Genomic DNA, 16,381 nt, shown 5'->3' with positions numbered 1-16,381 from the left:
AATCCACACCGACCCGCCGAAGTGCAACCCACCCATACCCCTACATTTACCCCTTACCTAACACTACGGGCAATTTAGCATGGCCAATTCACCTGACCTGCACATCTTTGGACTGTGGGAGGAAACCGGAGCACCCGGAGGAAACCCACGCAGACACGGGGAGAACGTGCAAACTCCACACAGTCAGTCGCCTGAGGCAGGAATTGAACCCGGGTCTCTGGCGCTGTGAGGCAGCAGTGCTAACCACTGTGCCACCGTGCCGCCCAGTTCCTGCTATACTTGGTCCCAATCTGCTTCCCTTGTTGTTTAATTGTCGTTCCCTTTATAAAACTCATTTTCTTGCAGTTCAGTCCAGACGAGAGTGGGAGACGAAAAATGTTGACTCATGTCTCTTGTTCAACAATGTTTAAGTCTGTGGGGAAAGCTTTAAAAGGGACCTAAGGGGCAACTTTTTCATGCAGACGTATTTAAACTCTGACAACGCTGAACTGAGATTCTGTATTGGTGAAGCAAAGTGAAGCTTTGGTTCAGGAAAGTTCTAAAAAAAAATGCTGCTGCAAAATTAGGCTTCTGTTTTAACTGAGAAGAATAATTGTGGAAATTTGAAACAAAAGACTGTTCAATTGTGGAGGCCACCATTGGTACACCTTGTCCAGCTGCACCATTCTAAAATAGACACTAGGTGGAGCCCACTGTCCATGCTTTATTGCCTTTTCTAACTGAGGAAACCCAAGAGCAAACTCACAGCAATCAGTAACAAAGTAAAGGTAATTCTTTTCATACTGAATGTATTGCAGGATCATTCTGGTTACACAGAACCACACAAATGTATAACCCACACAGCAAGAGTGAGCTGATTTAGACTTTGATCATATGGAATAAAAAATAAATTGCAGAGTTTCTGGAAAAATTAAAGTGACATGGTCCGCAGAGATGGGAAAACGTAGATTCAATTTACATAGAACTGACAAGACAAACACTGGTCACTCAAACAATAGGTCCATATTTTTTTTCCACACAAACTTCCTGAAACCTTCACCAAGCCTATCGCAAGACTGTGTGGAGTTTGCACATTCTCCCCGTGTCTGCGTGGGTTTCCTCTGAGTGCTCCGGTTTCCTCCCACAGTCCAAAGATGTGCAGGTTAGGTGAATTGGCCATGCTAAATTGCCAGTAGTGTTAGGTGCAGGGGTAAAATGTAGGGGAATGGGTCTGGGTGGGTTGCGCTTCGGTGGGTCGGGGTGGACTTGTTGGGCCGAAGGGCCTGTTTCCACGCTGTAGGGAATCTAAATCTAAAATCTAAATCTAAATCTAAATAATCTTGACTGTCTTTCCACTCCTGCGTTTACCTCGCTTCCTTCTAAATATCCGAACATAGGAACAGGAGGTCATTCGGCCCCCTCACGCCTGTCCCATCCTTCAATCAGTTCATGGCTGATCTGTGGCCAAACTCCATGTACCTGCCTTAGGCCCACATCCCACTATACCTACGCTTAATAAAAATTTATCTAACTCAGATTTAAAATTAACAAGTGACCCAATACCTGCTGCCATTTGTGGAAGAGATTCCAAACATGTCCTACCAGTTGTATATAGGAGTGCTTCTTAACTTCTTTCCTGACAGTTTGGCCCTAATTCACAGACTGTGGAAATAACTTATCTTCATCTTATGGTCTGCCCCTTATGTATTCCATATGTTCTCTCTCAGCAAAAGGGTTTCTCCATAATTTCCTATTTGATTTATTAGCGGTAATGTCACTAGTTTAATGTCCCAGACACATTGTTTGAGAATATGGATTCAAATCCCACCATGGAATCTAGGTTCCACTAATTAATCAGCAACTTCAAGCCATTGGTAGTTTGCTTTGTAAAAGCTTATAAGTTTTGCCTTTGGCAAGTCAGGAAATCTGCTGTTTTAACCTGGTCTGGACTACATGTGACAGTAATGTGGGTTTACTCCTGACTGGCCTCTGAAAAGGCCCAGCAAGCTCTTCAAGTGAGGGTAATGTTTGCCTTACCAGTGATGCCAATATCTTAAAAAGGACAATCAAGTCAAGTTGCCATAATCTTACCAGGAGAAAGTGAGGACTGCAGGATGCTGGAGATCAGAGCTGAAAAACGTGTTGCTGGAAAAGCGCAGCAGGTCAGGCAGCATCCAGGGAACAGGAGAATCAACATTTCAGGAATAATCTTACCAGCCCATAGGGGGCTGCTCTCTCTTCAGAGAGAGATGGCCGGTGGTGATTTAGCCTGAAGGCCACCATACCTCAGGCAAGGCGGGGGGGTTGAGAAGGAGAGTCCTTCATGGAACCTGAGCCAGTGATGGGATTTGAACCCACGTTGTTGGCATCATATTGTTTTGTTTACCAATCATCCACCCAACTGAATTAAACTGACCCCCCACCCCAAACAAAAGAATAAACAGCCCCTCTGCATCCCTACCCTTTCAAAAGAATCACATTCTTAATATCCTCAGCCTGATCCTTCATTCCTGGTAATTAGACTCTCATTGATTTATTCTAAAGTGTAGATTATAATCATAAATACTGATATGGTTGTTAGCTTGAACTAAGGCCTGGTTTGAAAGGGTCACTAAATAGACTACCACAATTTTGTCGCTATCCTATTAGATTAGATCCCCTACAGTGTGGAAACAGGCCCTTCGGCCCAACAAGTCCACACAGACCCTCCGAAGAGTAACCCACCCAGACCCATTTCCCTCTGACTAATGCACCTAACATGATGGGCAACTTAGCATGGCCAATTCAGCTGACCTGCACATCTTTGGAGTGTGGGAGGAAACCGGAACACCCGGAGAAAACCCACGCAGACACAGGGAGATTGTGCAAACTCCACACAGACAATTCCCTGAGGCTGGAATCAAACCTGGGACCCTGGTGTTGCGAGGCAGCAGTGCTAACCACTGAGCCACCATCTGCCTCTATCAAACAGTTAGAGCAGGGCTTTCGGATGCGGTCAAGGTAAGAATTTGGGCAGTATGGAGATTGTTTTAGAAAAGACAAATTAGGTTTAACCAACATATTGGAGTTATTTGAAGAGGTAACACATGCTGTAGATAAAGGGAACCAGTGGATATACTATATTCAGATTTCCAGAAGGCGCATTAAAGGTAATTGCAGAAAATAAAAGCTCACGGTGCAACACATTGGCATGGATTAAAAAAACTGGCTGGCAAACAGGAAATAGAGAGTAAGAGTAATTGGGTCTTTTCTCAATCTGGCAAGATGTAAGTTGTAGCACAGCGATCAGTTGACTGTGACCGATTTATGTCACTGGATGAAGGGATGGAAGGAATGGTTACTAAAATTGCTGGTGACATAAAACAAGGTAGGAAAGTTGTGAAGAGGACAAAGGAGGCTACAAAAAATATCGATAAGCGAGTGGACCAAGATGAGACAAATGAAAAATGAAAATGAAACTGAGACGAGACGCCCACTCTCATCTGCCCACACCAATGGCATACACTGGGCAATACTGGTGTTGAGTGAGATTCTTTAAAGTTCAGTTGGCCTGGGAGTATTTAATTATAAATAATGATTTACAAATAAAGAATATGAAACTGCTGACTTTGCTCTGTCTCTTTTATAGGAGTGAGCAGGTGTGGGCTGGACAGCCAAATTCTTTGAAATGATCCCCCTGCCCCTGTCCAGTCAAAACACGCATGGGCACGGTCACACTGAACCAACCTTGTTCAGTTCCCTCACACCTTTGGCCTTCATCAGTTCTCCCTTTAGTAGTCAAGGTTACAACAAGATTACACAGACAAAATTTAAAGCTGTCCCAAATTCTTGACAAAACAAGTGGAATACATTTGAGAGATTGTGATGGCTATCTCCAGCTCTTCGCAGCTTTCAATGCCGCCTTCAGTTTAGGGCTATCAAGAAGCTCATTGAGTCATAGAGGAAAAAGGCCCTGCAGTCCAGCCTGCCCAAGTCCTTGTCGCAGCCCACAAAATCACTACTGGGATAACATATCCCAGCTCTGTCACTGTTTCATTCCAATGTTGGAAGGGCCGGGAGGAAGAGAGATTGACACTATTGGAAAGCACAGCAATCTTACAGGTCCTTCGGCCCAACTCGTCCATGCTGACCAAGTTTCCTGAACTAGTGGGTGGCACGATGGCACAGTGGTTAGCACTGCTGCCTCACAGCGCCATGGTCCCAGGTTCGATTCCTGCCTCAGGCGACTGACTGTGTGGAGTTTGCACATTCTCCCCACGTCTGCGTGGGTTTCCTCCGGGTGCTCCGGTTTCCTCCCACACTCCAAAGATGTGCAGGTCAGGTGAATTGGCCACGCTAAATTGCCCGTAGTGTTAGGTGCATTAGTCAGAGGGAAATGGGTCTGGGTGGGTTACTCTTCGGAGAGTCGGTGTGGACTGGTTGGGCCAAAGGGCCTGTTTCCACACTGTAGGGAATCTAATCTAATCTAACCTAAACTAGTCCCATTTGCCAGCGTTTGGCCCATATCCTTCTAAACCTTTCCTATCCATGTAAATGTCCAAATATCTTTTAAATGTTGCAATTATACCAGCCTTCACCAATTCCCCAAGCAGCTCGTTCCATGCATGCACCACCCTCTGCGTGAAAAAGTTTCCCTTCAAGTCCCCTTTAAATCCTTCCCCTCTCACCTTAAACCTTTGCCCTCTAGTTTCGGACTCCCCTACCAGTCTTTAGTGCAGGGAGGCTGGGCGAACCTCCGCTAATGTGAAGGAAAATGGGTCGTTGTTGAAGTTCATAACAAGAAATACGAAGGGCTTTTGGAAGCAGGACAAATAGAGTGACGATGAGCGACTGGTGGGTTCAGCTGCAGCAGCTCAGCAATTGTTAACGTCGAGTCCAGTCTCCACTTTAATCCAAAACTGAGAATTGCATCAGCTCTCTATAAGAGGTTGCACCCTCCTATTATGTTTCCAGGGAAACAGTTCGCAAACACCACCAAACAACTGCCTGCATCGGGATTGAGCTGAGAAATGTTTAGACACTGACAACACTCAGAACAGGACTGGAAACACTTTCAAACATGTACCAGCCCAAACAGCTGATCACCCACATGCTCCTCACGGGACAGGCTGGAAGCACAGGCAGCAGTGGGGGTGGTCTAAACATGGCCCATGCTATACAATCAATCTGCCCAACCTCCACACCCACCTTGATTCACCAAAATGGCTAAAATACCTCTGCTCCCGAGCCTCAGCACAGTCACCCACTGGGTTTCCATTTCTCTGGCAACGGGGACTGGCACATTCCAGTGCCCAGGGAGAGTGGGCACATCAGTCTGAGGGAATGTTGCTCTGCGAGATATAACATCCTCCACTGGTCCCTTAAACCCAAGCCTGCGTCCGCAGGTTCGGGTGGATGTAGAAAACGATATGACACTCTGAAGAAAGTAAGGGAGAACGTTTGGTGTCACGGCCAGTGCTTTCTCACAGCTGACACTGTCTGAACATGATTTATTGCAATCTTCTTTGTGGGAGCTTGCTGTGCAGTTGTGTTTCCTCTGTGATAGTGTTTCCAATCTCACCTGGAAGGAAGGCGAATAAAGATCAGGTGTTCCTGACAGCACCTGATCTGACAGCCAATTGATCAAGTGCTTATAAAGCGCTTTGGACCTTCTGGGGATGCTACAGGTGCCACATAAATGCACGTCCTTAAATTGTTTTTTCTAGATTTAGGCATTACAATCTCTGGCCTATCACCGGTCCTGTCATCAGTTTGCCTTCCCAACTCAAAAGGCAGTAATTGACAAGAATACAATGTCCCCAAACAGGCCACATGTCGAGCTGGTTAGGTGCTAGCTTGACATAGGCAACTGATTGCTCCTGGGGACGATCACCAAGGAGGCCATCAACATAAGATAGTTCAGCATGAAATCCAACTGAAGAATTCAACAGAAATGACTTTCCTTAATCCAGTGCATTATGAGAATTTACAATTCCCTGTCGCGGGAAGAGAGTACAGAACAGCGCACATATATTTTCAGGGAGAAAGTTAAAAAATCACACAACATCAGGTTGTAGACCAACAGGTTTATTTGGAAGCACACTAGCTTTCACAGCACCGCTCCCTCAACCACCTGATGAAGGAGGAACGCTCCAAAAGCTAGAGCTTCCAATTAAACCTGTTGGACTATAACCTTGTGCGATTCTTAACTTTGTCCACCCCAGTCCAACGCCAGCACCTCCAAATTTTAGGGAATGTTAGACAAAAATATGAGACCAAAGGGAAAAGAGGGCTTTAGATGAGAAAGGATAGATAGAGCTGGAGTGTAGCATAAATACCAGAATGGACAGCTTGGACAGCTATGTAAGTATTTAAATCATTGAAGCATTTGCATGAAGTGCCTCCCTACACATACTTCAAGGAAGTTGAATCTTGCAATAAGCAACTTGCGCGTGTCATACCAGTCATACAGGGCTGGAGACAGACCCTTCAATCAAACTAATCAAAGCTGACCATGTTCCCAAGCTCAACCAGTCCCACCTGCCTGCTCCGAGCCCATATCCCTTTAAACCTTTCCTAATCAGGTACTTATCCAAATGTATTTTAAACAATGTAACTGTATTCACCTCCACCACTTCCTGCAGCAGTTCATTTCACACACAAGCCACTTTCTGTGTAAAAACGTCGCCCTCATGTCCTTTTTAAAACTCTCTCCTCTCATCTTAAAAACATGCCCCCTAATTATGAACTCCCCACACTAGGGAAAAGACATTTGCTATTCACCTTATCTACACCCCTCATTATTTTATAAACCTTTATAATGGTTCACCCCTCAAACTCCTAGGCTCCAGTGAAAAAAATCCCAGTCTGTCCAGCCTCTCTTTATAACTCAACTCCTCCAGTCCCAGCAACATCCTGGTAAACCTTTCCGGAACCCTCTCCAGTTTAATAATATCCTTCCTATAGAAGGGCAACCAGAACTGCATACAGTATTCCAGAAGAGGTCTCACCAACATCCTGTGCAATCTCAACATGACATCCCAACTCCTATATTTAAAGGTCTATGCAATGAAGGTAAGCGTGCTAAATGCCTTCTTAAACACCCTGTCTATATGAGATGCAAACTTCTGAGAGTTATGTACCTGAACCCCTGGGTCTCTGTGTCCTACAACAATACCCACGACCCTACTTTTAACTGTAGAAGTCATGTCCTTGTTTGCAATGCAATACCTCGCATTTATCCACATCCCACAAACAAATATGAAAAAATGTCTTTACCTGTTGTTCAGATGCCAAGTTCATCTTATATGCATGTTGCTTTCCTTCCTCATTAGACAGAGGTGACCAGATTTTGGATTCAGACCTATCAAAAGGAAAGGACACTGTACTAATTATTCAATTTTACACAAAACAATCAAATTCACACAGCTGTAAGCTGTGAAATATTCTCCCCAAACCTCTCCGCCTCATTCTCTCTCTTCCCTCCTTTAAAACTCTCTTTGACCTAATTTTGATCAGTTGTCTTAATATCGCCGTGCGTGGCTCAAGGTGAAATTTTGTTGCTATAAAGTCCTTTGTGATGTCCAACTGTGTTTCAGTTTCTTTATAAACAAGAGCAGTGCATGTTGTTGGTACTTTACCAGGTCACCCAGGCCCGATTGATTTGGTTCCGTACAGGAGAATATTTGGACAGTGAAACAGAGAGTGCTGAACTCTTGCAGCCTGAATCAGTAACAAAGGCAGATATTCTGAAACAATGACAATTGCATTACGCTCGTCAATGTCTTACCTCCATTCTGAATGGTCTTAATTTTCAAGAGGGTTAGAGGGGGTCGAGAAGGGAGTATGGGACTACAAAGACTTCTGCACCTCCTGATAAGTCCAATTGTGCTCCTTAAGGCACTCGCTAAAAGCTTCACATCTCTACCCACAACTCCCTTGAAGTGGCCATGAGGGGTCACATGATTCTTCACTGTCCTTCTTGTACCCATACATTAGAATCCCTTCAGTGTGGAAACGGGCCCTTGGGCCCAACAAGTCCGCACCCACCTTCTGAAGAGTATCCCACCCAGACCCTTTCTCCTACCCTATATTTATCCCTGACTAGCGCACCGAACCTACACATCCCTGAACACTATGGGCAATTCACCTAACCAGCACATCTTTGGATTGTGGGAGGAAACCAAAGCACCCACAGGAAACCCACACAGACACAGGGAGAACAGCGTTCACGCAGCCGCCCGAGGCTAGAATCGAACCCAGATCCTTGACGCTGCAAGGCAGCGGTGCTGACCACTGAGCCAACATGCTGCATTACAAAAATGTTTCTTCTCTCACATCCCAGTGCTTCCAAATAAACCTGTTGGACTATAACCTGGTGTCGTGTGATTTTTAACTTTGTCCTCGCCAGTCCACATCATGACCCCTAATTTGTGCCATGTAGATAATCGACAGTTTTTGAAGTGTTCAGGAGATGAGTTACTCCCACAGTATTTCTAAGCTTTGACCTATTCTTGTAACCACTATATTTAGGTGGCAAGTCCAGTTGAGTTTCTGGTCAATGATATTCCCCACACTGTTGATAGTAGGGGGTTCAGTGATGGTAACACCATTGAATGTCAAGGAGTGGTGGTTAGATTGTCTCTTATTGGTGATTGTCATTGCCTGGCATTTGTGTGGTGCGAATGTTACTTGCCACTTGTTAGCCCAAGCCTGGATGTTGCCCAGATGTTCAGTGCTTGAGGAGTCACGAATGGCACTGAACATTATGCAACCATCCGTGAACATCCCCACTTCTTACCTGATGGAGGGAAGGTCATTGATGAATCAGCTGAAGATAATTGGGCCTAGGACACCACCCTGAGAAAGGTCTGCAGAGATATCCTGGAGCTGAGATGACTGATCTTCAACCACCACAACCATCTTCCTACGTGCCTGGTATGACTCCAAGCTGCAGAGAATTTGCCCCCGATACCCATTGATTCTAGTTTTGCTAGGGCTCCTTGATCCTACACTTGTCACTCTCAGCTCCCCTCTGGAATTCAGCTCTTTTGTTCACGTTTGAACCAAAGCTGTAATGAGGTCAGGAGCTGGGTGGAACCCAAACGGGGCATCATTGAGCAGGTTATTGCTGAGCAGCTGCTGCTTCATAGCACTGTTGATAACACCTTCCATTATTCTACTGATGGTCAAAGGTAGACTGATGAGCAATAATTGACTGGGTTGGATTTGTCCTGCATTTTGTTTAATATACAGGGCAAACCTGGGCAATCTTCCACATTGTCAGGTCAATGCTAGTGTTGTAACTGTACTGGGACAGCTTGGCTAGGGGAGCAGCAAGTTCTAATACAAGTCCTCAGCACTAATCTTTACTAAGATTACAAAGAGATCTTGATCAATTGGGTGAATAGATTGAAGAGTGGCAGTTGAAGTTTAATTTGGATAAATGCAAGGTATTACACTTTGGTAAAACAAACAAAGGTAAGACTTATACAATTAAAAGTAAGGTCTTGGGTAGTGTTGTAGAACAGAAAGGCCACAATATTGCCAGGAATAGAGGGTTTGAGTTATAAGGAGAGTCTGGATAGGCTGGGACTTTTTACAGCGTCGAGAGTGAGGTGCTGGAAAAGCAAAGCAGGTCAGGCAGCATCCGAGGAGCAGGAGAATCTCCATTTCGGGCAAGATTCTTTCGTCAGGAATGATAGAGGAAAGGCCACTGATGCAGCAGCTGAAGAAAGTTGGGCCTCAGACACCACCCCGAGAAACCCCTGCAGAGATATCCTGGAGCTGAGGTGACTGACCTTCAACAACCACAACCATCTTCCTACGTGCCTGGTATGACTCCAACCTGTAGAGAATTTGCTCCCTGATCCCCATTGATTCAAGTTTTGCTAGGGCTCCTTGATCCTACACTCGGGCACACGCGGCCTTGCTGAAAGGCTCTTGCCCAAAACACCGACTCTCCTGTTCCTCAGATGCTGTGCTTTTCCAGCACCACACTCTCAACTCTGATCTCCAGCATCTGCAGTCCTCACTTTCCCCCGGGTCATTTTGCACTAGAGCATAGGAGGTTGAGAGGTGACCTTATACAGGTTTATAAAATAATAAAACTTTTAGATAACATGAATATAAGGTGTCCTTTCCCTAAATGGGGTAATTCAAGACTAGGGGACATATTTTTAAGGTGAGAGGAGAAAGATTTAAAAATGGCATGCGTTGCCTTATTTTTTATAGAGAGTGGCTCATGTGAGGAATGAACTTCCAGAGGAAGCAGTGGATTCAGTACAATTTAAAAGAGAAGTACAGTGGTTAGCACTGCTGCCTCACAGCGCTAGAGACCTGGGTTCAATTCCCACCTCAGGCGACTGACTGTGTGAGTTTGCCTGTCTGCGTGGGTTTCCTCCGGGTGCTCCGGTTTCTTCCCACAGTCTAAAACTGTGCAGGTTAGGTGAATTGGCCATGTTAAATTGCCCGTAGTATTAGGGGCAGGGGTAAATGTAGGGGAATGGGTCTGGGTGGGTTGCGCTTCGGCGGGTTGGTGTGGACTTGTTGGGCCGAAGGGCCTGTTTCCACACTGTAAGTAATCTAAAAAGAAAAATGTTTGGAGCGATATGGGCCATGAACAGGCAGGTGGGGCTAGTTTAGTTTGGGATTATCGTCGGCATAAACTGGTTGGGCCGAAGGGTCTGTTTCTTGTTCTGTATGACTCTGTGACACTATTGCTGGAACGTTGTCAGGGCCCATAACCTATTCAGTATCGAGTGTCGCCAACCGTTTCTTGATAATACATGGAGTGTATTGAATTGGCTGTAGATTGGAGGAGGCCAAGATGAATCATCCACTCAGCACTTCTGGCCAAAGGTTGCTGCAAATGCATCAGCCTTATCTTTTGCACTGAGGTGCTGAGCTCCTCCATAACTAGAGGGCTTAGGTTTAAGGTCAGAGGGGAAAGATATAAAAGGGACATAAGGGACAACCTTTTCAGGCAGAGGGCAGTGCGTATATGGAACGAGCTGCCAGAGGAAGTGGTTGAGGCTGGTACAATTCCAACATTTAAAAGGTGTCTGGATGGGAATATCAATAGGAAAGGCTTAGATTAGATTCCCTACAGTGTGGAAACAGGCCCTTCGGCCCAACAAGTCCACACCGACCCTCCGAAGAGCAACCCAACCCCCTCTAATGCACCTAACACTACGGGCAATTTAGCACGGCCAATTCACCTGGCCTGCACATGACTGTGGGAGGAAACTGGAGCACCCGGAGAAAACCCATGCAGACACGGGGAGAATGTGTAAACTCCACACAGACAGTCGCCCAAGGCTGGAATTGAACCTAGGATCCTGGTACTGTAAGGCAGCAGTGCTAACCACTGAGCCTCCTTACATAAACACATCAGCGTAAATAGAAGAGAATGCAGATATAGTGTTACAGCGACAGAGAAGGGGCAGAGAAAGATCAACTCTAACATATGAGAGATCCATTCATAAGTATTGAGAGTGTGTTGCTGGAAAAGCACAGCAGGTCTGACAGCATCTGAGGAGCAGGAAACGTCGATTTTCCCGCTCCTCGGATGCTGCCTGACCTGCTGTGCTTTTCCAGCAACACACTCTCAACTCTGATCTCCAGCATCTGCAGACCTCACTGTCTCCCATTCTTAAATATGATAACAGCGGAGAAGAAGCTGTTCGTAAATCTGTTGGAATGTGTTTTCAAAGTTTTGTATCTTTTGCGCGATGGAAGACAGTGGAAGGGAGTATAACCAGGGTGGGAGAGGTCTTTGATTATGTTGGCTGCTTCCCCAAGACAGCAGAAAGTGTATACAGGGTCAATGGTTGGGATGGCTGGTTTTTGCTATAGACTGTGTTGCATTCACAACTCGAATTTCTTGTGGTCGTGAGCAGAACAATTGCCATCCCAAGCTTTGACGCAACTGGATGGGACGCTTTCTATGGTGCATCTATAAAAATTGGTGCAAGTCATTGAAGACATGCCAAATTTGCTTAGACTCCTCAGGAAGAGGCCTTGGTGTGCTTTCTTGACCGGAGCATTGATGTGGATGGATCAGGATAGATCATTGGTGATTTTTACTCCTAGGAACTTGAATTCTCAATCATCTCCACCTCAGCACCATTGATACAGACAGAGACATGTCTTCCAGATTAGTGTGGAATCATATTCTTTTGGCACTGGCATAAGGAAGCTCTTCAATCAATTACTGATTTAAATAATTTACATAATTACTGATTTTCGTCATTTATATAAATGATTTGGATGTGAGCAGAAGAGTATAGTTAGTAAGTTTGCAGATGACACCAAAATTGGGAGGTGTAGTGGACAGTGAAGAAGGCTACTTCAGATTACAACAGGATCTTGATCAGATGGGCCAATGGGCTGACAAGTGGCAGATGGAGTTTAATTCAGATTAATGCAAGGTGCTGCATTTTGGGAAAACAAATCTTAGCAGGACTTATACACTTAATGGTAAGGTCCTAGGGAGTGTTGCTGAACAAAGAGACCTTGGAGTGCAGGTTCATAGCTCTTTGAAAGTAGTGTCACAGGTAGATAGGATAGTGAAGAAGGCGTTTGGTATGCTTTTCTTTATTGGTCAGAGTATTGAGTACAGGAGTTGGGAGGTCATGTTGCGGCTGTACAAGACATTGGTTAGGCCACCGTTGGAATATTGCGTGCAGTTCTGGTCTCCTTCCTATTGGAAAGATGTTGTGAAACTTGAAAGGGTTCAGAAAAGATTTACAAGGATGTTGCCAGGGTTGAAGGATCTGAGCTACAGGGAGAGGCTGAATAGGCTGGGGCTGTTTTCCCTGGAACATCAGAGGCTGAGGGGTGACTTTATCGAGGTTTATAAAATCATGAGGAGCATTGATACAATAAATAGACAAAGTCTTTTTCCTGGGGTGGGAGAGTCCAGAACTAGAGGGCATAGGTTGAGAGTGAGAGGGGAAAGATATAAAAGGGACGTAAGGGGCAACTTTTCCACACAGAGAATGGTGCATGTATGGAATGAGGTGCCAGAGGAAGTGGTAGAGGCTGGTACAATTGCAACATTTAAAAAGCACCAGGATGGGTATATGAATAGAAAGGGTTTGGTGGGATATGGGCTGGGTGCTGGCAGGTGGGACTAGATTACATTGCGATATCTGGTCAGCATAGATGAGTTGGACTGAAGAGTCTGTTTCCAGGCTGTACATCTCCATGACTCTATAAATGCATGAAGTATGAATGTTAAAATGGATACGTGAGTGCAATGTAGAAAGGACAGATGGTGACAGAATGGACCGATTCCTGTATTGACTGTAGACCTGCCTCCTTGCTTTCCAGAATACTTTCAGAATGGGGCCCCATATGTAACCTGTGAAGAGAGATTCCTAAGGTCCTTTGCAAACTATAACTGATTACTGAAGTGTTTTATGAATAAAGTGCAAACTAATACTCCTGTAAATTATGGAGGAGTGTTGCACTGTTGGATGTGCCTTCTTTCAGATAGTATTGTGCCAATGTCATGTCTACCCTCTCACACAGATGTCAATCAACAATAGCGACCATGATAACTATCTGTGATTGTTTTAAAATCCCATGTAATTTACAAATGACCAATAGGAAAGGAGATCTGACATCTTTACTCAGTCAGTGACCTTCTTCACTTCTCCAGTATGAGTGGCACCATCATCTCTCTGATACCTCACACTCACTCTGTGCCTGTTGCTGTACCAACCTCCCACCAAGGCTCACGCTCTACCATCCTCAATACTGCCCACAACCTCTTCCCTCTGTCACTTCCACCCACTCCAACCTCTGACATCACTAACCCTCAATGCCCTCTTATACTGCCCACGCACTCATCCAAGACACCCCCTTCCCACCCTGCACCTACAGTAACAGCTGTGCCACTAACCTTCCTCTCCTGTAATGTCTGCCTCTCTCTCAGTCCAGGAGAGAAGGAGCCCACAACAGGCCAGCAAGTATCAAGGCAGGTGGTGGGCTGCCCATTATTCTGCCCCTTACCACTCCTATGAAGAGAATCTCGACTCATAGCTCCTCAACTGTCTGTTTGTGTCCAAGTCCCTGGAATGGTGTCAGACATGGCCCTTGAATAACTGGGCTGGGTCACTCTGAGTGAAGGCCACACCCACCTTGACATGACTGAGGCCTGCTGACAACCACGATAAGCCTACGGTCTGTGCCAAACAGCAATAAGAGACAGAAGCAATGTGAACCTGTTGCCCCTGGCTGGCTGGGGTTGGGCAGTATAAGGCAGGGGATCTGAGAAGTAGGCTCAGAGTGAGTGAGCACTCGGGAAGTAAGCGAAGAATCCAACTTGGTCCAGTCCACGAGCTAGGTGCAGTCCCTGAGCACACAGTGTCCTTGCTACAGCGTTACAATCATAGGTGCAGTGTTGAAATGTAGACATGTAAGTGGATCAAAGATGTCCATGATGCTCCTTAGACGCTAGCATCTGTCAGATGTCAATGTTCTAATAATACGACTGTATGTAGCTGATGCCCAGAAAGCATGCCCCAAGATGTTGGTGCCCAGTGTCCAACACGGAGCAATAAACAGGCTGAATCCACCATGCCACTTTTTCCAACAGTCTAGTTTGTTTGGTAAAATGGGAATGAATTGAGTTAGGCCATTAACAAGGCATTTAAGAAGCAACTTGCTGCTACCTCAGGAGAAACTCTCCACGCTGTTGTGAAAAGCATAAAAGATGCTCCCAAAGATGAGATGGGCCTCACTAGATTTCTCATCTGATTCTGCCACAAATCTCACCACACACCCGTCTAAGATGCCACCCAGAGAATCCTGAGTTCCATTCCCTTTGCACATGGCAGTCAGATTTGTACAGTGAATAAATTCCTTGCTCTTGAGAGGGATTGTCTATTTTTAGACTGTGGATGCCAAAATGTTTAGAAGAACTGTTCTAACTGCTCAAAACTGCTGCTTTTCTGCCAACTTCAGAATCTGTCAGTCCCAAGATGGACTTCATATTCACGTGAAATAGCTTTGTTTCCCACAGAGCTAAACCCGACCATGATTCTAGCAGATTGTTCAGAGAGGCCAAAAATAAAAGGGACTTCAGTTGTTTGCCCACCACATTTTGTGACTAAGCTTGAAGAAGTTGACCAGCGCAGACTGCAACTCCCAAAGTGCTGTGCAGCCAATGAAGTGCTCTTGTAAACAGGAAATGCAACAGCTACTTCATGAAGATCAATGTTCCACAAACAATATTGTGGTAATTTCCAGATAATCTGTCTGTAGGTGAAAGGTAAGGGATGGATGTTCCTCAGGACTCTACACAGACTGCATTACTCTTCAAGGCGGAGGTGGGTACTGCAGATGCTGGAGATTAGATTCGAGATTAGAGTGGTGCTGGAAAAGCACAGCAGGTCAGGCAGCATCTGAGGAGCAGGAAAATTGATGTTTCGGGCAAAAGCCCTTCATCAGGAGTGAGAAGCCCTCACTCCTGATGAAGGGCTTTTGCCCAAAACATTGATTTTCCTGCTCCTCGGATGCTGCCTGACCTGCTTTGCTTTTGCAGCACCACTCTAAACTCGAATGCATTACTCTTCATCTCACAGACAGAATGGGAGAGACCTGATAAAATTCCTGGTCACTTACCAACTCGAGCAAGTTCTTTGTTGGTTTAAATTTTAAAAAACATCCAATTAGTTGCTCACTCTTAAATCTAACACCACAGGACTCTCTTACTTACATTTGTGGGCGGCACGGTGGCACAGTGGTTAGCACTGTTGCCTCACAGCACCAGAGACCCTGGTTCAATTCCCGCCTCAGGCGACTGACTGTGTGGAGTTTGCACATTCTCCCCGTGTCTGCGTGGGTTTCCTCCGGGTGCTCCGGTTTCCTCCCACAGTCCAAAGATGTGCAGGGCCAGGTGAATTGGCCATACTAAATTGCCCGTAGTGTTAGGTAAGGGGTAAATGTAGGGGTATGGGTGGGTTTCACTTCGGCAGGTCGGTGTGGACTTGTTGGGCCATAGGGCCTGTTTCCACACTGTAATGTAATCTAATCTAATCTACACGCGCACACACACACAAACGCACTCTCAAGGCAAGTACAATTATGCACTTTAACAGGTTAAAAGCAAATAAAAAGTTTTGCAACTCATGTGATTGCCTTGTGCAGCAAATCATATTCTTCAGACCTAATGAAGAAGTGGTCGTCAGGATTTTGCAGGTCACAAAGTTAGTCATTTGTGGTCTCATTACTCGTTTATTGTGTTGGTTAACCAACAAACAGCTGAGTGGAGATTTTACAATGTTATAGCCTCTGATTCCGAAATGGCACAGATGTTACTGATTATTCTGCTGCTTATTTCCTGACTGATTTCTTAATTTCTTTACTTGATTAGCATTTTAAGATTATAAAGGGACAAAAATTGTTTGCTTTA

At 45.3% G+C, this 16,381-nt stretch overlaps 1 protein-coding gene across 3 annotated transcripts in view; it reads right to left on the bottom strand.

Moving 5' to 3' along the window:
• The window catches only part of pdlim1 (PDZ and LIM domain 1 (elfin)), a 91,425-nt gene that overhangs the window by 22,315 nt on the left and 52,729 nt on the right, over nucleotides 1-16,381 (bottom strand). For all 3 annotated transcript variants that reach the window (XM_043678696.1, XM_043678695.1, XM_043678694.1), the window contains exon 3: nucleotides 7,237-7,321. In XM_043678696.1, coding sequence (XP_043534631.1) covers nucleotides 7,237-7,321 — 85 coding nt within the window. The remainder of the gene's footprint in view (nucleotides 1-7,236; nucleotides 7,322-16,381) is intronic.

The sequence above is a fragment of the Chiloscyllium plagiosum genome, chromosome 38 (assembly GCF_004010195.1).
Source record: "Chiloscyllium plagiosum isolate BGI_BamShark_2017 chromosome 38, ASM401019v2, whole genome shotgun sequence".
Lineage (NCBI taxonomy): Eukaryota > Metazoa > Chordata > Chondrichthyes > Orectolobiformes > Hemiscylliidae > Chiloscyllium > Chiloscyllium plagiosum.
This window is presented reverse-complemented; position numbering and strand designations above follow the sequence as displayed.